We start from the raw sequence: 27,420 nt of genomic DNA, 5'->3' as shown, positions 1-27,420 counted from the left end.
CCGACTCTTTGCCCAAACTTATATGTTTATTCCAATGTAGTTATTTGAAAAGACAAATGCATTCTTTGAGTGCCTGAAAAGTCTTTCACCTGAGCCGAAGAAAGGGCATAACTGGCACTTCTTCCCCCAGGCTTTTCCCACTCGACTGCAGCAGCAGATCTGCTTTGTGATGTTCCTCAAGATGGGAAGAGAACAGGAGCCCTGGTTCAGGATACGGAAACACTGGTCCTTCTCCTCCGAGATCACCTTCTGCGCTACGAGCGGAAAAACAATGCAGAATATAATTATATAGGAGAAACAGGTTGGGATTGGAATCTAAACATGCAACCGATCGTACATGCAGATATTAATGCATTCATTTATAATCATACTGCTTCTTGAAGTGACTTAAGTGGTCTTTTAAAGGGTTAGTTCACCCAACAATGAACATTCTGTCCCCCTCATGTCGTTCCAAACCTGCATGACTTTGTTTTTTAATGTGGAGCACAAAAGCAGGAGTTTAAAGGAATGTTCACGCTGCTCTTTTCCATTCAATGAAAGCATCAAGATATCAAAACTCATACTCATACTGTACTTCTGAAGCCATACCCTTGTGAAAAAGAGAAATGATTAGTTTCTCTTGCATTATTATTAATTAAGAGTGCTTTTTTTGGTCCGCACAAGTAGAACTTCAGTACATCTTTATAAATAACTTTTTTTGTCTGTTTTTTACTGCATTTTTATTGTTACACCTTAAAAGGCACTTAAAATGAAAACTTTTAATGTGAAATTCTTACTAAATGCACTTTTTAAAAGTGTACTTAATTGTGTTGAGAAGAAACAGTCACGAATGTATAGAAGCTTGTTTCTGCCACAGAATGAAAAATAAAAAAGGTAATTGAGACTTTTTATCTCGCAAATGTGACTTTTTTTCTCTCAATTTAGAGTTAACATCTCGCAATTCTGACTTTATTTGTCAGATTTGTGAGATACAAAGTCAGAATTGCGTGATCTAAAGTCGCATTTGCATGTTATAAAGTCAGAATTTCGAGATGTAAAGTCAGAATTGCGTAATATAAAGTCAGAATTGCATGATATAAAGTTATAATTGCAAGATATAAAGTCAGAATTGCATGATATTAAGTCGCATTTGCGTGTTTTAAAGTCAGAATTGTGAAATAAAGTCATAATTGCGAGATGTGAAGTCAGAATGGCGCGATATAACGTCAGAATTGCGAGATATAAAGTCAGAATTGTGAGTTATAAAGTCAGAATTGCGAGATGTGAAGTCATAATTGCGAGATATTAAGTTATAATTGTGAGATATTAAGTCGCAATTGCGTGTTTTAAAGTCAGAATTGTGAAATAAAGTCAGAATTGCGATATAAAGTCAGAATTATGAAATAGTCAGAATTGCGAGATATGAAGTCAGAATGACGCGATATAACGTCAGAATTGCGAGCTATAAAGTCAGAATTGCGAGATATAAATTCATAATTGCGAGATATAAAGTCAGAATTGCAACATATAACGTCAGAATTGCGAGCTATAAAGTCAGAATTGCGAGATATAAAGTCAGAATTGCGAGCTATAAAGTCATAATTGCGAGATATAAAGTCAGAATTGCGACATATAACGTCAGAATTGCGAGATATAAAGTCAGAATTGCGAGATATAAATTCATAATTGCGTGATATAAAGTTATAATTGCGAGATATAAAGTCAGAATTGTGAGATATAAATTCATAATTGCGAGATATAAAGTCAGAATTCCGTGATATTAAGTTGCAATTGCGTGTTTTAAAGTCAGAATTGCGAGACAAAAAGTCATAATTGCGAGATAAAAAGTCATAATTGCGAGATGTGAAGTCATAATGGCGCGATATAACGTCAGAATTGCGAGATATAATGTCAGAATTGCGAGATATAGTTGAAATTGTGTGTTGTAAAGTCAGAATTGTGAGATATAAACATGAGAATATGAGAAAATGTGTCAGAATTTTGAGATGTAAACTCGCAATTGTGAGAAAAAAAATCTCTTTTTTTTCTCACAATTGTGACTTTTTATCTCTCAGTTGCAAATTTATATCTCACAATTCTGACTTTATATCTCGAAATTGTGAGATAAAAAGTCGCATTATTATTATTACAAGCTTCTATAAGAATGTATCTCTTTCAGTGCATTAACATTATAGAGTGTGAGTAACTGTTTAGAATTGAGTAAATAAATCACTGAAATCTTGCTTTTAAACAATATAACTAATAATAATTTGCAGACCCCCCCCCCCCCCCCCCCCTAATAATTACTAATAATTTAGTGCACAACTTAAACTGTTAATCACTGTTTACTTTCATTGTATGGGAAAAGAGCAGCTTGGACGTTCTGCAAAACATCTCCTTTTGTGTTCCACGGAAGAAAGGAAGGTCGTACGGGGTTGAGGTTGGGAGTAAATGCTTCTTTTGGGAACAATTCCTTCAAGTTGGTTGCGTTTGTCATGGACGTCACACTTGCGCACATAGCTTAACACAACAGCCCCAAGGAAATAAATATTTCTGCTACTCATTCTACATTGACATCATTCTTTACACTTTCGGCGCTTTGATTGGTTCAGCAGCACAAACAAAGTTTAAAGTAGAGCCAGGCACACAATAATCAGCCACAGAGCCACAGATCAGCTTCAGCAAATCACTGCAATAACAACAACGTACACAGCAGGCATTGGTACACTTACCATGCTCAGAATCTCAAGAAGGCTTGACAAGATTCAGACAAGAGGAAAACTTGATTAAAACAGAGTCACAGAATTTCCCAGATGCAAAAACTCAGGCAGAAAGAGGCACCAGAACACCAGAAAACACGGAGCGATCAGTCAGGATAGGCCTGGATTTAAGGATGCATATATGCACGGAGCCGACGGGCATCTCTCAAGCAGTGCCAACAGACCCACAGCGCCACACAGCCAAAGCCTTCACTCATTTGCGTTCGCTTTGTAGTGTGGATTTGAAACTCATGATGTGTTAGCATTGGCCTGTGTATGACTGAGGGCTGTAGCTGTGTGTGTGGCGTGGCTGTCCTCCTCTCGTGTCCGACTGTCCCGTACTTACAGATGCAGATCCCATGAGAGGCGTCCAGTAAGTAGCCCTCTTTGCAGACACAACTGTAGCTCCCTCGGGTGTTTACACAGTTCCCGTTTTCACAGAAACCCGGCTGCAAACACTCGTTAATATCTACACCAGAGGAGGAAACATCACTGTCATAACCTGATGTGTGTGTGTGTCAATACCCTTGTGGAAAAAGCATGCGCTGAATGTCTCTTGGTGGTCGCTATGGTGTTGCTAGGCGGTTTCTAGGGTATTCTGCTGGTTGCTAGGGTGTTGCTAGGTGGTTTCTAGGGTATTCTGGGTGGATGCTATGGTGATGCTAGGTGGTTGCTATGGTTTTCTGGGTGGTTGCTAGGGTGTTCTAGGTGGTTGCTAGGGTATCGAATGTCGGCTTGTAGTTTACTTCAAGTCTAATTAAAAAGTTAATATAACATTAAAAAATGAAAGAGAGCACACTTTCATTAATATGATTTTAACACACCTAGTGCACTTTGTAATAATGTTACAAAGTTGACAGTATCTTTTAAATGTTTTGATAAACTCGTGTCGTGCTTTAAAGAAGTACACTTATTTCGATGTGTTGACAAATGTACTAAAATACTTGATCGTAGTGTGTTATTTCATAGTACATGTGAAGTTAGTACTTTTTTAAATGTTCGAAATTGCAACTTCATCATTATAAATGTGTAATCACAAATTTATTAAAATATTTGTAAGTCCTACTTAAGTGGGTCAAAAAAATAAAAAAGACTAATAATAGCATTTAAACTGTAATACATTTTCATGTAATTCTAAATACATGCAATTAAGTGTCCAAAAACACTCAAATTCAGTTTGTACATTTGGCAATACAGTTAAAGACAATAGAAGTAACTAGAATGTACATCTCCAGAAGAAAATGTGAAGTGGTGCTTGCAGTGGCAAAAGGAGTCAACAACCATGTCTGTACGATGTTCTGGGCCTGAGAAATGGCTTATTCACGTTGTTCAGGTGGTTGCTAGGGTGTTCTTAGTGGTTGCTAGGTGGTTGCTGGAGTGTTCTTTGTGGTTGCTATGGTGTTGCTAGGGTGTTCTGGGTGGTTGCTAGGCAGTTGCTAAGGTAATCTGTGCGGTTGCTAGGGTGTTCTGGGTGGTTGCTAGGTGGTTGCTAGGGTTCTCTTGGTGGTTGCTATGGTTTTGCTTGGCGGTTTCTAGGGTATTCTGCTGGTTGCTAGGGTGTTGCTAGGCGCTTGCTAGGGGATTCTGGGTGGATGCTATGGTGTTGCTAGGTGGTTGTTATGGTTTTCTGGGTGGTTGCTAGGGTGTTGCTAGGGTGTTCTAGGTGGTTGCTAGGGTGTTCTGGGTGGTTGCTATGGTGTTGCTAGGTGGTTGCTAGGGTATTCTGTTGGTTGCTAGGGTATTGTGGGTGGTTGCTATGGTGTTGCTAGGCAGTTGCTAGGGTGTTCTGCTGGTTGCTAATGTGTTGATAGGAGATTGCTAGAGTATTCTGGGGGGTTGCTATGGTGTTACTAGGTGGTTGGCAGTTGTCACATATGGTTACTATAGAGTACTTGTTTTTGGCATGATTTACATGATTACAAATTAGGATTAAGTTGGTTAAAATAGCCAACCACAACTAACTGCATTTACTATAAATTTAAACTGTAATTCATGAATATAACATACATTCAAGTGTATGAAAACATTACATTCAGACAGTACGCACTTAAGTATATTCTTTTAAAATGTATTGTTTACGTATATTAAAGTGTAGGCCCTGCTTGTTTCCACAAGGATTTGTTTGTCAGACCATGTTAGCCAGACCAGCAGCTATCTGATTGGTGTAGCGATACAAAACATGCATCTGCACCAAATGTCCAGATAAACAGTAAGAGACTGGACGGGCCAGGTTTCGACAGGTTTCTGACGTGTAAAAGTGCAGCTTAGTTTCAATAAAAGGTCTTTTCCAGAAAGTTACAGTGCATTTCCATACAATGAATTTCCATCTTAATCTGAAAAGATCAAATATATTTTTCCTCATAATTTATTCACTTTAAAAAAGAAACTATTCAGAATGTTTTGTAAGGACACCTTGTATTGTGTTGTTCAATGTTAGAAATACAGCACCGTTAATGTAACATAATGAGTGGTTTGAAGAAGCAGGAGAGGAAGTGTAGCATTCAGTGAAGAGAGAGAAAGAGAGATACGCAACAAATCTGGAGTTGTCGTTATTGACCCTGTGACCACCTCCAGCTATGTCTTGATAAATTGATTTCACAGTGTGTTTATCAAACCATCTGGTGTGCCGTTACGGTCAGGATAAAGAGTGGAAAACAATGGCGTAGCTTCTCCTCCGGGACGGCGGTCTCTGGATTCCACAGATATCGACAAATGGTGAAAGTTTCATTCCATCGTAATTACTAGCATGTGACATTATTTGGAGTACGCAAGTAATTCAGATAGATAGATAGATAGATAGATAGATAGATAGATAGATAGATAGATAGATAGATAGACAGACAGACAGACAGACAGACAGACAGACAGACAGACAGACAGACAGACAGACAGACAGACAGACAGACAGACAGACAGATAGATAGATAGATAGATAGATAGATAGATAGATAGATAGATAGATAGATAGATAGATAGATAGATAGATGAACACTCTTACTCGTTGAACACTCTTACCCACACACTGCGTCCCGTTGACCCGCTCGAAGCCTTTGGGGCAGACGCCCTGTCCGTTCACGGTGTTTCCTGAGGAGAAAACACACACTGATGTGATCTCATGACAACAGCTCAAACTCTGCTCAATAATGCAAAAACACAATCAACCAAAATCAAAATTCATCATCAAAACTGGAACAAATACAACAAAAAACACCCTGAAGCATTTCATCATGACACATTATAGTCTTTGAAAGTAAGATACATACTCTTACATGTATAAGACCAATCTGTGCATACATACATATATACTGTATATATATATATATATATATATATATATATATATATATATATATATATATTAGGGCTGTGCAAAGATTAATTGTGATTAATCGCATCCAAAATAAATATTATATATATGTATATATAAATACTTAAGAAAATGTGTTATTCATGTGTACAATATTTATATATAATATAGATTATGTATTTTTATATATATATATATATACAGTATTTACGTGCAAATAATTCTTAAATATATATATTTAAGAATTATTTGCACGTAAATACTGTATATATATATATAAATACATAATCTATATTATATATAAATACTGTACACATGAATAACACATTTTCTTAAGTATTTATATATACATGCATGCATATGTACATTTAAAATAATTATACACAGCACACAAACTTTTATTTTGGATGCGATTAATCGCAATTAATCTTTGCACAGCCCTAATATATATATATATATATATAATTTAATGCACAGCTTTTAACATTCCATATTTTAATAGTGAGGGATTTAAAAGGCAAAACCTGGTGAAACATACTTTTAAAAAGAGTACTTATTATGGAAATAATATACTTGGAAAATATTTTTGTTATGAAGTGTGAACAATGTAATATTTCTGACTCTTAATTGTGTGTTATTTACATGTATTACAGTTTAGATTTATAGTAAATGCAACTAGTGGAAGTATTTTGACCCAATGACTTCTAATGTGTGTTTAAAATGAACTGCTGAATCCCGACACACACTTGGTAAACTAAAATATCCTTTAATGCCATTTCTATTGTAAGTTTTCAGATCTTTTCCACAAGGGAAGACATGTTCCCCGATCAGTGTTTTATTTTATTATTTTTATTTCCCCACACAGCCTTCCAGCGCTTCACGGAGAGGAAACAACTGTTTGTCCCTGTGAGGTTCAATATTTGTGGAGCCAACGATCCCAAAGACGGCTTTATTGTTCCAGTCATGATTCAGGCAGCACTGCATGGGTAAATGATTATAATCGTGTGCTTAACATTATCAAGCACTCAGGGTCGACAGGCAGTTATGAAAATATATACTTGGCAAATGTTTCTCAGTACAAACAACAGCAGAAAAGCCCTGATCAAAATAACATGTTTAATAATTATGTCTTCCAAACAAAAGTTCAAATATTGTCATATTTATTGTGTTTACTTGTTTAGCTATGAAGAAATGTAAAGTCACATTTATTTTTGTTGGGCAATGGTGTAATTAATTACTATAGTTATAAATCATTTTTGACTGAAAGATTTTAAGTTTTGGTTTTCTTTTCTGAATGGTGCAAATCTTGGTAAAGATTTTATCACTTGCTGTGAACAAAAACAAAAGTAAAAATCATGGACATGATTCGAAAAGTTTAAATGGTTCTAAAAAATGAATATTTTTTTTTAATTTTACTATTGTAAAATTTGGTGCTGCGCACAAACAAAATCTTACTGAAAGCTTTACTTTTTCAAGATATCAGGCTCAAATTTGGAACAAAACTTGTTTACATTTATGGTTTTGATTTTCTCACAGTTTTAGAATAAAACATGTTTTAGAAAATATATATTTCATATAAGATTTAAAAATATTGTTTGATGCATTTTTCAGAAAAAAGTAATAATCTTTCACGTGATTCTTTAAAAAGAGGCCAAACTGAAGTGTGCGCCAAAGCATTCAAGATTTACCACAATTTAAGTTTAAATTTAATTTTAGATTAATTCCATAAATACTTATGTACCATATTCAATATATCCATATATTTATGTAAAATTTAGTATCATAAAATCTCCTAAAAATACAAAATATTAAATAAAAAAACATAATGAAACTAAAATAAAGCCCATTAATTTCATTGTATGAAGAATTTTTGTCAAAATAAAATCCCTTAAAAATACAAAATATTAAATAAAAAACATAATCAAACTAAAATAAAACCCATTCATGTCATTGTAATAAAATGAAGAATTTTTGTTAAAATAAAATCCCCTAAAAATACAAAATATTAAATAAAAAACATAATCAAACTAAAATAAAGCCCATTCATTTCATTGTAATAAAATGAAGAATATTTTTTAAAAATAAAATCCCTTAAAAATACAAAATATTAAATAAAAAACATAATCAAACTAAAATAAAGCCCATTCATTTCATTGTAATAAAATGAAGAATATTTTTTAAAAATAAAATCCCTTAAAAATACAAAATATTAAATAAAAAATATAATCAAACTAAAATAAAGCCCATTCATTTCACTGAAATAAAATCTGGAATTTTTGTTAAAATACAAAAAAAATTTAATAAAAAACATAATCAAACTAAAATAAAGCCCATTCATTTAAAATAAAATGTAGAATTTTTGTTAAAATAAAATCCCCTAAAAATACAAAATATTAAATAAAAAACATAATCAAACTAAAATAAAGCCCATTCATTTCATTGAAATAAAATGTAGAATTTTTGTTAAAATAAAATCCCCTAAAAATACAAAATATTAAATAAAAACATAATCGAACTAAAATAAAGCCCATTCATTTCATTGAAATGTTCAATTTTTGTTATGCTACTTTTGCTATGCATTGTCTTTTCTTTACTACATACCATCGCAATGTAATTATAATGAGATTTAGGCAATATTGCAATTACACTTTAACTCATGTAATACGTAGATGCTCATAAACGTAGCAGCCATAACCATAGTAAAACATGCCGATTTTAATCACAATAACCAGGCATGTACACTAATGGCATCTAATGTACTCTGGCCAAAGTGTGCATGGGCATCTTTCTTTTGCTGTTGAAGAAAGTGTTCATGTTCATGAGTTCATGAATATAATGCAGTACACTGATGCTGCAAAACATTGAAATGGTGACTTTTTTAGGGTTTTCGCTGAAAAAATGGCCAGTAACCTCCCGCATGTGTGTGTTCATCATTACTGCTGTGCATGTGAGAATAGTCCGAATAATAAAAATTGTGTCATGTAAACACCTTTCTTACATAATTACATTATTGGAGCACATTGTGACAACTTACCCCATATAGTTATAATATGCCCTGTTATTGAGGCCACAGTATGTTTTGAATATGCATTAAGATCTCAATAATAGTGGATTATGTCACTGCGTCACTATATTTAATAAACGATACCGGTGCTGAAGTCATCTTCTGTTGAAGACACAAAAGCGTTCATCAAGACGACGAGGAGTGTAAGTATGCTGTAATGTTTAGCCAGCGGCGGGTCGAGCACCTTGACTTTTATAATAATAATAATAATAATAATAATGATAATAATAATAATATAGTAGCAGGACTTAAATGTGCCGTCTGCCAAACAACTCTCTAAGCTATGTTTATCTCATGAAGTCATGCGGCGACTGCTCTATTTCTGTTTTACAAGATAGACGTGTTTTTCTAGCCAGCAAACTGATATCAGCGTGCGTGTGTTGGAGTTTACGAGTTAAAAAGGAACAAACCTGTGTTTTATTCCCTCTTTGTGCTCAAAGTACAAACTGTGCTGCTATAAACAGTCAGAGTGTTTATATCTGAAACCTGTGTGTGTGTGTGTGTGTGTGTGTTCACCTGAGAGCGCTGGGCAGAGTGTGCACTCGCTGATCCCCCAGGCTTTCCCGAGTCCTCTGCAACACATCTCCTGACTCCGCAGGCCGGGTAACGGAGAACTGCACTGTGGGATCGGACAGAAAACACACATTATTCCCTCAAACATCGAGTGTTGACACAGTGCTTGTCGGTTAATTCTCTTTCCCTCAAAGGTTTCCTCGAGTAATGAACGAATTATCATGATTTAGAGAGAAGAATCTCTTCCGTTTCTCCAGGGGAATCGTCCCTGTAGTAAAAAAGACACACTTCAGCAAGCTGATACGGCGGGGAAGATGTTTTCGGTACACTGCATTTGCCGCTCAGCATGATCACATGACATTCAAAATGTTTTACCATAAACAAGTCGTTCCCAATTAATCCAACACATCCCAGGACTCAAACAGACGCCCTGTTGTTATAATAACGAGTGAAAGCAGAGGAGCTCAGAGCCAACCTGTCCGTTCCGCACTTCCCTGAAGCAGTATTTGAAGCCGGACGCCTCGGTGTAGACGGAGTCCCCGCGGAGGGTCTGGGCCTGGACCTGCGGCGCCGGCGCCTCCGCTCTCTCTCCGGGAAGCTGAAGGTGTCTCGGGCGAGCTCCGGAAAGCCCCGCGGACCAGGTGACGGTCTCCGAGCGCTCGTGTCCCGCCGGCCCGTAACCCACCTTCAGCACCTGGTGGATCTTCACACTCGCCTCGGGAGGGTGTTGGACTCGGACCTTCACCATGGGGGACGCTGAGAGACACACACAGATTCAGATTTCATCATTCAGTGATAAAGACGGTCAGGAATGTTTTTGACCCGGTGGACATTCAGGAGATAAAACACGTTTCTCACTCTCACTGGTTCCATTTGAGCTTTGTAAACACACCCACACCCAACCAGGAGTAGTTCACTTAATTTCACGAAAAGAAATTACGATTTTTGATGAAAACATTCCAGGATTTTCTCCATATAATGGACTTCAATGGGAACCAAACGATTTAAGGTCCAAAAGACACTTTCAGTGCAAATTGTTCAAAGGGCTTTAAAGCGAAATCTTATCAAGCGAAACGATCGCTCATTTAAAAAAAAAAATCTAACAAAGTTTAAGTTTTAAAAGCTCAAATGCTCGCCTTGCTGTGTTCTGTGATGCACGTTCATGACTCTCCTGTTCGAACTCGCTCATCAAAATGAACGAATCATTTTTCGTGTAATTTGGTTCATTCAATGAACAAAATGAACGAGTCGACTCGGGAAAAGATTCGTTCATTTTGATGAATGAGTTCGAACAGGAGAGTCACGAACGCCCATCACAGAACAGAGCAAGGCGAGGATTTGTGCTTATAAAACTAAAACTTTGTTATTTATTTATTGAATCGTTTTGCTTGATAAGACCCTTATTCATCGTCTGGAATTGTTTAAAGCCCTTTGAACAGTTTGCACTGAAACTCTCATTTGGACCTTGAACCGTTTGGTTCCCATTGAAGTCCATTATATGGAGAAAAATCCTGGAATGTTTTCATCAAAAACCTTAATTTCTTTTCGACTGAAGAAAGAAAGACATGGACATCTTGGATGACGTGGGGGTGAGTGAAATATCAGTAAACGTTTTTTTTTTTTTAAGTGAACTACTCCTTTAAGTAGTTACGTTTTAATTGATTTTCTATTTTTAAATTTGATTAATCAATCAGCTTTATAACTAGGACAAATAGGAAAAACCTGTTAAACTTGAAAAGGCTATTATGCAATCATTTCAGACATTTCTTCTTATATAGAGCCTTTCTGGCATATAAGACCCTGAAACGTTTTTTCTAAGTGTGGTTAGTTTTTATTTATTTTTTATTTATTTTTTTTTTACTGGAAATTATGTAAATTCCTACAACAGTGTAATTTCTACCACCATCTCAAATTATATTTGATGTAAAGTCAAATAAATTATGGAGTGTGTTTATTAGCATTTGATGATGGAAATGGCTATTTAAATAGTTTTGAAATAAAATTGCAAACTCATTTTTCTGGCTGAAGCGAATTTCATTTCTTGCATCCTAAATACATAAAAAAAAAAAAAAAAAACATAAATATTTGTACACGCTGAAAAAAAAAAACTTGTGTAAAATATACTTTGAAACAGTTTTCACTCAGAAATTGCCAGTAAATAAATACAAAGAAACGGCAAGTTATGCATTGCATTAAACATAAACTTCATATATTTATTTAAGATTAAAAATAGTATTTTCTTGTAAAACATACTCCAATAATATTTGTTTTATTCACAACTTAAAAAAAAAATTACAGTGCACCTTTGGACTTTCTAGGAAAGGATGCTTAATAATAATTAAAAAAAACCTATTCAGAACTAAGTGATATTAATTTTTTTTTCAATTTTTTAAGTTATTTCATTCAACACTTCATTAAAAATCCTTTTAAAAGAATCAATCGAAAAGTAAAGAGTAAAAAAAAAGTTATTCTGTGAGTTGTGTGAGTTATTCTGATGTGCCTCATTTGACAGCGGGCATTTGAAAAGCAAATATATGAATATAAATGATGAAGGCATGTTAAAAAAAAAATCCATCTAAACATTGTGAAGAGCCTTTATAATCAAAACACACACTAATGAATAGACACAGATCACGTCTTTAGTCCTGGAAATGACACTCAGGACAGAGCAAAATAAAGTTGTATGGCATCTCTCACAAACAAACGGATGCTCCAGAAACAACAGAGGGAGAAAGAGAAATCACAGAGAGCATCCAAGTCAGATCTCTGAAAACAGAAGACTCATTCTCCCGAAACATGTTCTAGCTCTGAGTCACCATTATACCTCCCGCCTTTCGGAGATTAAACTTGGCAAAACGCTCGTCCAATTAACCCTTTCCGCGCCGAACAGCTGGCAAAGGCAATCCAGGGCTCTGCGTTTCATAAGAGGTCTGTGATCAAAAGTGCCAGAACTGAGAGAAAGCAACATGAACGCAACATCAGGTTCAGTTTGGGATTCAGAAAGTTACACAACAGTCTTTAGCGCTCACAAGCCGAAGTGACTGGCGCTTGCACAATGTTTTTAGTTCTCTCTGGCACTGCTGTACAGTTTACTGGAACCGTGCAGCAAATATCACACACATGTATAGTGTAAAAATAGCATAATATTCACCATTAAACGGTTTAAGATTACGCCATTTTTACAGCGTGCTGAAATGTAATGATTTGAAGAGTTGCATGTGTATTTTTCCACACTGCATGCTAAATGTAACTTGTAATTTTAGTTTCTCGCCTTGTTATTTTCTGTTATGAGCATCAATTCAGAACTAAACACACATTGTTTTATTATCAGTGTTAATGATTTACAGCATTTTTACGAAACACAGTTTTGTCTCCTAAAAGAAAGAATCGATTCTGAACTGCCTGAAACGAGTCGTCAATGATTCCAATCTGGAACCAACGTGGGTTTGTAACTAATTTGCATAATGCCAGCCCATTGGCTGAACAGTGCCTCTTAGCCCCACCCTCAAACACTGTAGTGTATCTGAGACTGGAACACTCTTAAAAGAAAAGGTTCTATATAGAACCTTAAAAGGTTCTATCAGCGCTACATATTTGGAACCCCTAAAAGGTTCTATACACTCTTGAAAAAATGGTTCCTCTGGGTTCTATAGAACCCTAGGGTTCCATACTTGGCCAATAGAACAAAAAAAATGGTTCTATATAGAACCATTTTGGAGTTCCATGTATGAAGCGGGGGATGGAACCATTTCTGGTTCTAAGAGTGAAGAGTTCGGTTCGTCGAGTAGACGCTGTTTTCTGCTGACAAAGCAAATCCACTTTGAGGAGATTGATACGGTAAAACCCACGCCATCGTTACTGTTCGTATCACTGTGATCAAGAGCTGAGATTCATGATTATGTTTGATTAGTTTCCAACCAATCACAGCAGAGCAGCTCTGAGAGAGGCGGGGTTTAAAGAGACCTGATCGAAGCGTTTCAGACTCTGAGAGAAAAGAGCTGATGCTGTGATGCATATTATGAGGAAATTAAAGTGTTTTTTGACTCTGAATGCATGTAAATCTATTTTAAGGGACCTGCAAAAAAAATAGATATAATACGGACACTTTAGATAAATTCTCATGGTCTTTTCAGAACATGCCCCAAGTCTAAGTGAGGTTGTGTAGTTGATCATGTCTTATCAGCAGAAGGTTCTGGAGGGCTTCAGATGTGGCGCTGGTCCATTATTCTCCCAGCCAGAACTGAATGACCTCACCCGAAACATGGAAACTCAGATGAGTTAGCACATTACTGCCTGATTAAATAAACCAACACTGAAAAGTAAACACATCAGCATATACGGCTGTCAGATCGTGATTATAATGGGAAATGCAGTTCAAAGATACTGTAGATGTTTATTATCTGTAGATTATTAAGCATGAGTAAAAAAAAGATACGAAACTAGTATGCGCTAAACTATTTAATCATACGCAAACGTGTTTTAAGCTAAGCTAAGTACATTATACTGCTATTTACTGCTATTATAATACTTAAAGTCTTCTAAATTTGAACAAATAGTTTTGTGCTTAACGCTCTTTATTGTTGAGGTCCAACTTAAGATATACTTAAGTATATTGGATTGTGCTAAAGTGGGACTATTGCAAGTATACGTAAATAACTTGCATTTAAAGACTGATATACAGTGATCACTATCCTAATTAAAAGTGATATTATAACACATTTTAGGCTAAATATTAAGAAATGTGTATTGTGCAGCAAAGAAGTACTCCAAATAAAGTTTAATTATAATATTTATATCATTAAGTCTCAAGCGATATAAGTCAGTAATGGTTTTTGTACTTTATTTAGTATGAAATAAATTTATTATATATATATTTTGCTATGTTTTTTTTAAATAAGGTTGTCTGATGAAAAGCATAATTTTAAAAAAACATATTGTACTTACTCCAACCACTGTACTTAACCACAAACTCAATGTAATGTTTTCAGACACTTAATTGCATGTTAATTACAATTTTTTGATATGAAATGGTATTAGTTAAACATTAGACTTAAGTCTCTTAAGACTTAAAACCTAAATATGACTCTTTAAATGTATGTAATTACTTCTATTGTCTTTGAAATAGGGTTAAAACTATATAATTTGATATAATTTCTATCAAAACTTGTGTCTCATATATATATATATACTATACACTACATAAGTACACGTAAATGCACTAAATTGCAACAACAAATATAGTTTATATATATATATATATACTGTATAAAACTGTTGCAATTTAGTACATTTACGTGTACTTATGTAGTACATAGACATTAAAGTGCACTTAATTCCATTATTTGAAATTATCTGTAAGTACAGTTCCTTAAAAAATATACACATTCAAGATTTAAAGTCCACAACAATTGAACATTCAATACAATTAACACACTTCTTTCACACGAGTGTCATGGGTCAAATGCATGCAGAAGTCGATGAAAACACAACACTCTCACTAAACAACAGGCTCAACTCAACCCAAAACAATTATTATGACTTATTAATTTTGTTTAGTTACTCTACAACTAAACTGTTAAATCTACAGTAAGAAGTAGTTCACTTCGATGATCTACCTGTGAGAAAGTAACTGAAGAAGTGATACAGGATCATTCTGGCACGTCCTCAATTCCTCATCCCTGTAAAAAATAATCCTGTAAAAAAAACGGTAAACTACGGGCAGCTGTGGTTGCCAGCATCATACCGTAACTATACAGTGTGTTACTGTTTTTGTGTTAGAGCATATAGCTGTTAAATTAAAGTTTTATACTGTAGCGGACAATACGGTATTTAGCTGTTAATTTCAAAAACAGTAACACACCGTATTTTTACAGTATGATGCTGGCAACCACAGTTTACCGTTTTTTTACCGGATTATTTTTTTTTTACAGTGCTCTTTTTCCTGTCACTCTCCATTACATCTGTCTAATAAAGAGGCAAAATGCCAAAACATATATATTAAAATGCCATAATGTCTTAGTTAAGGCTCTCAACTCTGTGCAACCGGTGATTTCCTCGATGTCATTCGGCCTCCCAGAACAACAAACCCACACAAAACCAAGTCTTGATGTCATGACACATCATCCATTCAAGATATTCCAGGTGTTATGCCATCTGCATGATGCATCAGATGCGTTTCTACTGTAATTCATCACAGGACTCTAATATGAAAAGGCTGGTGCTGCCATTTATGGATGGCATCCAATGTGAGAGCTGCAGCCAAATGAAAACAGAAAATAAAGGACGCCAGTCTGAGACACAGTCATTTTTCACCTTCACAGCAGTCTATATGTGGCCATGAGCTGTAGTGCCAGAACACATAATACTCTCCATGACAATCTGAACAGCTAATTTATGTTAAGTCTTGACTTAGTAATGCATTTCATTGTCTAATAAAGATAACTTTCAACATGTGCAAATGGTAATGTTGTAAAAGATTTGATGAAACAGGGTGTGCTTGTTAAAAGCTTATAAACTCATAATTCATTCTGAAATGAAGTGAAAACAGTTTTATAATTGAATAGAAACGGTACTTATTTTATCAGGCTCCTCCCCTTTTGGGCATCATTATATTTCATAATTTATGATCAAAACCGTTTCTAATCTTGACAAAACACATATTGTCAGAAAGGTCTGTGTCTCAAGGTCCCAAATTTTGTGACAGAATTGATATTTGGACAGAAATGTATTAATTTGTTAAGGCAGAATGTAAACAACTAAATTCAATGGCACCCGGTGGCTATTTTTGGTACTACGACTAAACGAAATCTCAACTTCAATTTTTGTGATATTAAATTCAAATTTGGAACATAACTTGGTTAGAATTATGGCTTTGATTTTATAGTCATTTTAGAGTAAAAAATATTTTGTAAAATATATATTTTATATAAAATAAAAAATATGTTGTACACTACATTTGATTTACTGTAAATTTAAACTTCCATAACTTTTTCATACTTTCATTTTTCGAACTGTTTACTTTTAAACAAGACCAAACTTAGGTTTATATTCCAAAGCAAAGCATTTTAACCCCCATTCTCAAAAAGGGGGGGTGACAGCGAAGGGGTTAAGTGCACTTTAGCATGCTTTAAAAAGAATATATTATTGTAATAAGTGTTCAACCCATTTGCCTTAATATGATTAAGTAAATACACTTAATGCTTAATTGAAAAAAAATAAGTTATGTGAACTTGACAAGTCCACCTTACTTTTTTTTTTTTTTTTTTTTTTTTGATTTAAAGGGATACTCCACTTTTTTTGGAAATAGGCTCATTTTACAACTCCCCCAGAGTTAAACTGTTGAGTTTTACCTTTTTTGAATCCATTCAGCCGATATCCGGTTCTGGCGTTTTAGCATAGCTTAGCATACACCATTGAAGTGCACAAGACCATTAGCATTTCTCCCAAAAAAATTGCCAAAGTGTTTTGATATTTTTCCTATTTAAAACTTGACTCTTCTGTAGTTACATCGTGCACTAAGACAGACGGAAAATGTAAAGTTGCAATTTTCATTGCCTCTCACCATTGGTGTTGGTCAGCTCCGGCGTCTGGAGCGGCAGGATGTACTCGGACGTCATCGGCTGATTGGCCGAATCCACAGCTCTTCCCGCTGGTTTCTCGATGTGATTGGTGAAGGAGGAGGTTTGGACGGGGATGTGGCAGAACTTCCCCGTGAAGTTTGGCGGGCAGAGACATTGATCCTTCTGTACACACACTCCTCCGTTCTTACACAGCATCGGACACAAGACTGACAGAGAGAGAGAGAGAGTCAATGACATCACTCATCAACACCAGAAAGAAATGACGCAATTATTGTTCTAAAAAACACAATAATGTTTTCATGACAGCCACATAACAGACAGCACTGAAATAGTGTGTATTTGAATGGATGTTGTTAACACAGAGTTATGAGTCTCTCAAAATGGAGAGTTTCTATAAAAAGCAACATTTTTATTTCATTAGTGAACTCAGCATGCCTTCCCTATCATATGTCTGTGCTGTATTTATATGTTTGGAAAGCTTAGACCAGGCTCATGCCTAAAAAAAGAAAGAAAGAAAGAAATGTATAATGTGAGAGAGAAATAGAGAGAGAGTTGATCTTTTTGCAGTATTCATCTGCACAATCTCTAGATCCAAACACATTGGTTAATCAAACAGAAAGCAGAAGAAGATAAACTCAATGAAAGAGAGAGAGAGAGAGAGAGAGAGAGAGAGAGAGAGAGAGAGAGAGAGAGAGAGCAAGCCTCCAATCTGTTACACATCAAATCATATCACATTTCTAATGTGACTATCCTTTATAGCCTATTATTTTCCAACACTTCCACTCCAATAATGCCATCAAAAACAGTGTTCACGTTTAAGCAATTCCTGATCAAATCGAAGCCTGCACTACATATTTGTATTATTATATTTATTTATTATTATATATTATTAAATATATAGCGTTGTCATGTGACCACATTGGAAATCTGGGACTCAAAATTGAATTTAATCCTGAAAAAAAGTCTCAGACTTTCGGACCCAATCATATGTCAGATTATTCATATCAAAATGCTTTCATATTTGAAGTTGACATGAAATTTAGTGAGAATAATTTAAAAATCGTATCTAATATACCAGACGGGTTGTTTTAACCCAATATTTGAGTTTGTCCATATATGACCCAAACAACCCGTCTGGTATATCTTACTGGCAGGCACCAGTATACAAGTTTAACAAGTACGCAAAGTACTTTCCTTTAGTTATTTCAGCTCTTATCTACAACAATGCATGAAAGACAACACACTGTTTTAAAACTTTTAGCAGGAATGAAGCGCACTGAGAATATGACAAACAATACATTATCTTTATTTCTTTAGAGTAAACACACACAAACAGAGAGGAGACAGTTGAGATATGCCGGCGTTGGCTGACCCATTTCCCCCAGCTGTCGGTGACAAGAGTTTGTGTGTGTGTGTGTGTGTGTGAAGTGAGAAATCTGTGCAGTTTAGTTTTGGGACTTTGGGATGCTGAGGTCACTCAAACAATTATATTCAGTGAGATGAGATATACCTTTTGTTTCTTATCCTTCATTTTTACGGCGCTGATTCGCTCCTGTACGAATGGCACATTATTTTAAAACCCTTTTGTGGTCGTATTATATTGTTGCTAGGAAACAGCTAAACATCAAATGATAAATCAAACATCGACAAACATATACAAATAAGAATGCAAATCATAAATGTGAGCTGGACCCTATGAGACTATATCAACGTCTCCCGTTGATTATAGCAAATTAAAACGCTTAATGAACTTTAATGGGCTCGATCACACAGTCTCATGGAATGGACTGGAGTTCACAGAAAACGGAATGGATTGACTTTTTCCCAAACTTTTTGAATCCCTGTTGAAAACAGAATGATATGCGGATTAAAGGATGTTTCTTGGAGGTTTGTCAGTAGAAAAATTATTATTTTAGACATTTGAGTCCAACAGGTCTGTAAAATCCATTCTCATCACAGATTGTGGCATTTGTCGCATGTTGTCGGCACATTAAACCCATTTCGGTGACACTTTACTTGAAGGGGTGTGCATAAGACTGACATGACACCTTCATAACCGTGACATGACATATGGATGTTTATGACAACTGTCATTAAGTGTCATTCACTCAATAATGACATTTTTAATGCAAATATAACATTGTTTAAGATGTCTTTGTCATGATATCTTGACATAAACCAATACATCATAACCTGTCAGTGTCTTTGTCATGACAACTTGACATTAAATGAAGTTAAACTGTAATAATATTCATTTTTTATGTTTTTGAATGCAAAAACCAAGCAAACGTCATAAGTTCACCGCAGAAATCAATATAATAAATTTTAAAAAGCCAGTTCATGACCCCATTAATGTAATGTTAACCCATAAAGCTAAGTGGTTTCTTTAAGGTCCCGTATTATGCCCCTTTTCACAAGATGTAAAATAAGTATCTGATGCCCCCAGAATTTGTATGTGAAGTTTCAGCTCAAAATACCAAACTGATCATTTTTTACAGCATGTTTAAATTGTCATTTTTTGGGGCTCAGAAAAACGCGCTGAATAGTGTGTGCCCTTTAAATGCAAATAAGCTTTGAGGGCGGAGCTTCATGAGCTCGCGCTCATGGCGCGTTAACACCAGGCGTCAGGCGCGAATGATTTTAATGTTGATTTCAATGTAAAAAATTCCTGCGGCACTAAGGCGTAGAGCGCGGCGCAATAGACAGGAATACGCCCCATTCATGTGTCAACAGTGGTGGAGGAAGTACTGAATTTCAGTAATTAAGTAAAAGTACAAATAACCAGATAGATATTTACTTTAGTAAAAGTAGAAGTAACACAATGACAACCATACTTAAGTAAGAAGTACCTGATTTTAAATGTACTTTAAGTATTAAAAGTAAAAATACTTGCAAAACAATTTATTCTCTTAATGTCTATTTTCTAATGATTAATAAAACATTTAATTCTAGCTCATTCAACCCAATACTCCTATAATGATCTTCAATAATAATGGAAAAAATTTGTTGTCACCATTTCGGAAACAAGCTTGCAATTAGTCAATTTACACATCATGCTTAACCTTCCTATATGTTAATAACTATGTTTGGCAGAAAACGCGATTAATTTATGGTGTAATTTCTGAACCTCTTGGCTTGCCATAATCCTTACCAAACGTATATTACACACGGTGCGTTTCCTATGCACATAAATAAAAATTTTAGCGTATAAATTGGACGATAAATGCACTGCGTGCAAGACGCATTTAGTGTGACCGGGTTGATATATCTTACTTTGGCGACCAAACGTCACTGGTGAGACAAACGTGCAACGAACGGACGGTCAGATTACGTTTTGGCAGGGGAAAAACTGACCAGAAAATGTAACGAAAAAGTAACAGAAGTTGTAGAAATGTAGTGGAGTAGAAAGTAATAATTGCTGCAAAATGTAACAAAGTAAAAGTAAAAAGTATGCACTATTTATTCTACTTAAGTAAAGTAAAGATACGTGAAAAATGTACTTAAGTAAAGTAACAAAGTTATATTGCACCAGTGTGCGTCAATGTCATCAGTGCATTAGAACCACACTAGACAAAATAATTTATTGAAGCATCTAGATCCTTCACCACGTGAGCAAGCAGCTAGGCTCCTGATTGGTTAACGCGGCGCGAATTGACACCAAAGTTCAAATTTTTCAACTCGGGCAGCAGATACAAATTAGCGTCAAACGCGTGAATGCACAAATAGTCACATTAACTAAATAATTTGCGCTTAACGCGCCAGACGCTCAATTCGCACCATTCGAGCAAACTTGACGCGAGAATGAGACATATTCGCATCTACCGCGCGGCGCTTTACGCCTCATTCGCGCCACAGGAATTTTTATGCGCGTAACGCGTCTTTGCATTGACTTAACATTGAAATCATTCGCGCCTGACGTGCAAGACACAAGATAATTGTGGAGATGATCTCATTCGCTGTATACTAACCATTACCTTGTGCTTTATACAAATGAAACTGTATCGTAACACAGACAACTATAGATGTAAATGAGAAAGCGAGGGGTGAGTGAGAGTACCTTCTCATTTTCCAGCTTTCCACCTTCATTTCTGGACCAGATATTCTGTTGTTTTGAATCTAATGAGCGTTCGGATAAATATTGGCTCCATCCAGATAACAGGAAGCCAAATCTACACTTTCAGTGAGGGGGGAAATATGTAAATAACATTCTTTTGAAACAATGAAAGGCCAGTAATACAGCGCTTGACTGAAACAACAAGATGATAAAACTCCTGACAGGAGATGAATGGAAGAAAAAGCCATTTTCATTGGAGACGCTCCAAGCTCTCATTTGCACTTCAAAGATTCAGATTCATTCAGAGAGTCTGCTATCTTCATCTTAAATGAAGAGATCCTGCTGGTCATGGGTGGACCAGTGTAAGGGTTGTGTTTAAAAGGCTCAAATTAGACATATGCATGTTGGGAATGGGAGTCTCAAGAGAGGATTGTATCCACACATGTACACATGAACTTCAAAGCTGAATGCATTAACCCTCGAGTCAAAGGCAAATTAAAGACATGTGATGCTGCGAATCAATTCATTTCAATGGATGAAACATGCTGACGGAGGGATTCGCTGAGCAATGAGAAAATGTATTGAGGCTACATTATGGAGTCAATTTTGTGCCATAATTAAACAAACAAACTCGATCTGCTTTGCAAAGGAAACTCGACTCGCAAAGCAATGAGTAAAAGTCAATTTGTAAAACCTGATGAGTTAGTTCAACTCAAACCGATTGCCTTAAATCATTTAAGTTTATTAACTCAAACAATTTAAGCATAAAAAAAGTTTGATTTTTTTCCAAGTAACTCAACTTATTGTTAAGATAACTTGGGTAAATAGTACTAATTAGTTACTATAACTTAAATCTATTGTACTCCCAGCCGTTTCAGTTAAACTTAAGTTCGTCTAAATTAAAATAAATAATTTCATAAAACTCAAAACAATGAAACAGTTCAGTTTACTTAAAATATACCAGTTCTGTGAACTTGAAAGAAATAGAAAGTGCTAAATACTCATAAAAAATAATTTAACTGAACTAATTCGTTGAATTTAACTTTGTCTTACTCAAACCAATTAATTATTTTGACCGTTAGGGTTTACAGTGATCAATGAGCCTAGTTAATATTTCACAAATAAATACAAACCATGCATGTAACCTTTTGAACGAATACCAAATCTAGTGCATGCAAATGCAAATCTGTTATGATTGTGAGACTCATGGCTCGGTTTTCTCACAAATGTGTCCAGGCAGATTTTGGAAACCTGCTTTAGTGATTACATGCCCGTGTGGAGTCAGAAGCATATAAAGCTATACACCAGGGTTCAAAAGTTTGCTGTGCAGAATTACAAACCTCTCTGATATACTTCACCTAATGTCGAGGCATGATTGCATGGAAGAATTTTCCATATCGTGACAACTAGGATGACACATGAATCTTTTATGAAACATCCACACACATGTACAGTAAATGCACCATAACACACATGTTGTGAACGCCTGATAGTCTCTGGCTCTCTGCCATCGTCCAGATGTTTCAGGGCCCTGAGCTCCACTGCAGGTATAATAATGAACCCTCAGAGATACGGCACACATATATGTGCGAGTGAGAACAAATAGCTGCTTGATTTTTCTTCCGTTTCCCCCTTTCTCCACTGATTTCAGCTGAAGCAGAGGAAGGATCGCATGCTTGTATTCGGCACCACGTGTTCGCCTCTCCGTTCATCCAAAGCCCACAGCCTGCTATTGGAGGAGACTTACAACCAGCCCTGCACACACGTGCCTCAGATCGCTTACAGATGCTCAGTGCATTCATACACACATACACTCATCTTCAAACCCAGGCATCCAGACTAAAAAAATAAAGAAAGCTCTTCAGAAGTGCTTCAGTTCATTGAGCTTCTCACTTATATTTTAATATATAGTTTTTGTTTTAGCAGTCTCCTACACCTCTTTTCGTTCAGTATCTGAAATGGTTCGATCAAGGATTCAGTCTCTATAAACCCCGCCCTATGTGAGAGCTTCTCTCCTCTGATTGGTCAGATTGCGCAGTCTGCTGTGATTGGTCTGAAACCAAACACTTATTATCATATCTGAATCTCTGAATTTGAACCAAACTCTTCCAGTCTCAGATACTCTACAGTGTTTGAGGGCGGAGCTAAGAGGCACTGATCAGCCAATGGAGACCACAGGCAGGCATTATGCTAATTAGTTACAGTTTCAGGCAGTTCAGAATCTTTTCTTTTGGGAGACAATAACTCCATTCAGTCTGCAATTTGATTATTGTTTTCGCCACAGAAAAGGTAATTGCGAGTTTTATCTCACAATTCTGACTTTATTTCTTAGAATTGCACGATATAAAGTCACAATTGCGTGTTATAATGTCAGAATTGCGTGTTATAAAGTCAGAATTGCGTGTTATAGTCAGAAATGCGTGATATAAAATCAGAATTGCGAGATATAAAGTCAGAATTGCGTGTTATAAAGTCAGAAATGAGTGATATAAAGTCGAAATTGCATGTTATAAAGTCAGAATTTTTAGATATAAACTCTGAGGGGAAAAATGTTAGTTTTTTTTCCCTTAGAATTGGCCTGATAACTCGCAATTGCGAGTTTATATCTCACAATTGTGAGAAAAGATGTCAGAATTTCGAGATATAAACTCACAATTGTGAGAAAAAAAGTCAGAATTGTGAGATAAAAAGTCTCAATTCTTTCTTTATTTCTCAGAATTTAGACTTTTTATCTCGCAATTACGACTTTATTTCTCAGAATTGCGACTTTATATCTTGCAATTACGACTTTATTTTTTAGAATTGCAACTTTATATCTTGCAATTATGACATTATTTCTCAGAATTGCGACTTTATATCTGGCAATTACAACTTTATTTCTCAGAATTGCAAACCTTTGTAGCCAGGAAAAAGGTTCTATATGGAACCTTTTGGGTTCATCATTATCATTTGTTTTGTCCTTTCCGGATTAAATATTTCATATTATCGACAAACATCAAGACCCTAAACTGTATTTATGAATGCATTCAAGATAAGGGGGTTAGAAAATGTATATATTTATATCATTTTATGAAGTTAATCAGTATCACACGAAGAGTGCCATTTCAGTTTTTCTCCTCCAAAAATCAGCATCATTAAAATGTGATATTACCAGTTTAATAAACAATAACTTAATTACAACTACAAAATGTTGTAAAATAATGTAATATATTTATATACACATGAATGAATAATAGCATATAAAGAACCTTTGTGCCATAAGGGTTCTTTCTTGTCATTATACAACCTTTTTAGCATAGGAAAGAACGCCATGCTTCATATATAGAACCCCAATGAACCCTTGAGTTTTGAAATATGTTTTTCCAATGAGCCAATGTTGGGACTTTCAATTATTGTCACTTTGTGTGTGTGTGTGAGTGTGTCCAAATTAGTCACAGTCTTGAGCTCTGCAATCTCCACCACATGACATCAATTAGGTGAAGATGAAATGCTTCCAGGCCAAAGGAAGCAAAATCCAGAAGAAACACGACTAACAATCCCACATGGATCCACAGAAAGTGACTGCAGGGAGCAACAGAATAGTGGAGACAAATGTTTCTAATCAGAATCTAATCCACTGAGATGAATGCATATTTATATAAATAGTTATATAAAGAGCTCTGAATCATTTTTTTTCAGCTCCCCCACAGCGGTCAAACTTGCACTATGCGTTTACAATCAGATTCGAATCGATCTCGTAGTCATAATTCAGCCGTCAAATGACTCAAAAAATTACCCTGGTGCCCGTGCCAGTCACTGAGAAAGACGTAACCTCCACAGTCCATTCGCTCGACTAAAAAGAGGCTCTGACAAGCATGGGCGGAGGTTTCCAAGACTGATAAATGAGTTGCGTATTTCTCAGAACTCGAAGCCAACGCCATTCCTTCGATGCCACAAACACGGCATGCGTGTTTATGCCCGTTTATCGGCGAACAGCTTGAGCTGGACGCTGGAGAATGTGTGTAAATCATCTCCACCTTTTATGTAAGAAGCGTGTTTACCAGACGAAAACACAAATGTATACCACTCATCAGAGGAAGCTTTGCTGTGAGATAAGTTTCTCTTGATGGAGATTGCAGGCAGTGCTTGTATAAATAGGTCACAATGTTACTGGACTGTTGGAGCTGATTTTCTCTTGGACTCGAAGCAAGAGTCGAATAGGAAACAGGTCCCGGGTGGAAACTCAAGTCAAGAGGAGTGTGCAAGCCTTACAGAAACGTACCCTGATACGGTGACTCAGAATAAGTGCGCTCAGGAAACCCAAGGCTGCTTTGGTTCAGGTCTTGCTGATGACCCAATACCATCTTGCTTTTATATATACACTCTAAAAAATGCTGGGTTGCTTTAACCCAACTTTGGGTCATATATGGACAAACCCAGACGTTGGGTTAAAAATGTAATTAAAAAATTGAACCCAATGGCTGGGTTTGTCCATATTTGACCCAACGTTGGGTTGAAACAACCCAGCAATTTTTAAAGTGCAACATGTCAATGAATAATTATAGCATGGTGTTTACTTTGCACTCCAAACTACTTAAAAAATACCATTGCCGAGATTATTTGTAAATGCTGGGTTATTGGGTAACCCAATTCTGGGTCAAATTTGGGTCAAATATTGAATTTTTTTTTTTTTAAATTCAAAAAAAATTTAAATGAAAAAAAATGAAATTTAAAAATGTAACCCAATGGCTGGGTTTGTCCATATTTGACCCAAAATTGGGCTAAAACAGCCCAGCATTTTTTAGAGTGTGTTGTTAATGAATTTAGATTTGATAGATCACTTCTTGCAGAAAAAAAAAAAACAAAAAAAAAAAAAACATTTGCATGGATATTTGGACACTAGCATGAAAATGCTTTGGTAATATCACAGTATTTATTTTACTTTGAAATACCATGGTACACTCTAAAAATGCTGGGTTGTTTTAACCCAGCTTTGGGTCAAATATGGACAAACCCAAACACTGGGCTAAAAATGTAATTAAAAAAATGTAACCCAATGGCTGGGTTTGTCCATATTTGACCCAAAATTGGGTTAAAACAACCCAGCATTTTTAGAGTAGATCAGAAAATAACACTGAACATTGAAAAATGTCAAAAACAGTGTATATTTTCTTATGCAATGAACCTTTATGAATTTGAATTAAAATATTAATGAATATTTAAGATTATTACATTTTTAATAATCTTATGTCTTGTCTAATAATAATCTTAATCTTGAATAATTTCATGAACAATTAAAATTCGATTTTGAAGCCCAGATTTTCAATGAGATCTCAGACTTTTTGGACCACACTGTAACACACACATCTGAGAAAAGATAAAAACACACAGACAGCAGCAGTGCTCTCAGTGCACACGTCTCCATCTCTCAGTGCGAGTGAGGGATGAGCTCCTGAAGAGCAGCAGACACAACAGATGCCTCGACACAAACACACACTGCTCGTAAATACTTTCAGATGGATGTCTTACACACATGCAGGTCTGTGCATGTACATTTGGGTTGTGTGTGTGTATGTGATCATTTCCTATATTATGGGGACCAAATGTTCCAACAGCAATACCCGTAAACTTTGACCTCTTTTTTTGGTCCTCATGAGGATGAAGCTTATTGTTTTATTAATTTATAATATATGTAATTATATACCATATATGTTCTGTCCATCATACTGTAATTATAAAATTTCAAAAATTGCTGGGTTATTTTAACCCAATTTTGGGTAAAATATAGACAAACCCAGCCACTGGGTTACATTTTTAAATTACATTTTTAACCCAATGGCTGGGTTTGTCCATATTTTACCCAAAATTGGGTTAAAACAACCCAGCATTTTTTTTTTAGATATAATTAAAATTATTCATAATGAATAATAATAATGTATTAATAATAAAAATATTTTTTTATATATTCTGAAATATAATAATATATATTTTTAATATATAAATAATTGTATGTACACTCTAAAAAATGCTGGGTCGTTTCAACCCAAATTTGGGTCAAATATGGACAAACCCAAATGCTGGGTTAAAAATGCAATTAAAAAAATGTATAGTTGAAAGTGAAAGTTTAAGTTGCATTACATTTTTAACCCAACATTTGGGTTTGTCCACATTTGACCCAAATTTGG

The 27,420-nt window shown here is 35.4% G+C and overlaps 1 protein-coding gene across 2 annotated transcripts in view; it reads right to left on the bottom strand.

The window, feature by feature from the left end:
* ltbp4 (latent transforming growth factor beta binding protein 4) overlaps nucleotides 1-27,420 on the bottom strand; it is an 80,315-nt gene that overhangs the window by 27,279 nt on the left and 25,616 nt on the right. Inside the window, exons 6-11 of one of the 2 annotated variants that reach the window (XM_039647382.2) lie at nucleotides 17,184-17,408; nucleotides 10,098-10,378; nucleotides 9,626-9,728; nucleotides 5,754-5,822; nucleotides 3,085-3,207; nucleotides 90-254 (exon numbers count right to left, since the gene is read on the bottom strand). In XM_039647382.2, coding sequence (XP_039503316.2) covers nucleotides 90-254; nucleotides 3,085-3,207; nucleotides 5,754-5,822; nucleotides 9,626-9,728; nucleotides 10,098-10,378; nucleotides 17,184-17,408 — 966 coding nt within the window. The remainder of the gene's footprint in view (nucleotides 1-89; nucleotides 255-3,084; nucleotides 3,208-5,753; nucleotides 5,823-9,625; nucleotides 9,729-10,097; nucleotides 10,379-17,183; nucleotides 17,409-27,420) is intronic. The other variant, XM_039647383.2, reaches the window with a different exon arrangement.

The sequence above is a fragment of the Pimephales promelas genome, chromosome 10 (assembly GCF_988280905.1).
Source record: "Pimephales promelas chromosome 10, fPimPro1.hap1.1, whole genome shotgun sequence".
In the NCBI taxonomy this organism is placed as follows: domain Eukaryota; kingdom Metazoa; phylum Chordata; class Actinopteri; order Cypriniformes; family Leuciscidae; genus Pimephales; species Pimephales promelas.
This window is presented reverse-complemented; position numbering and strand designations above follow the sequence as displayed.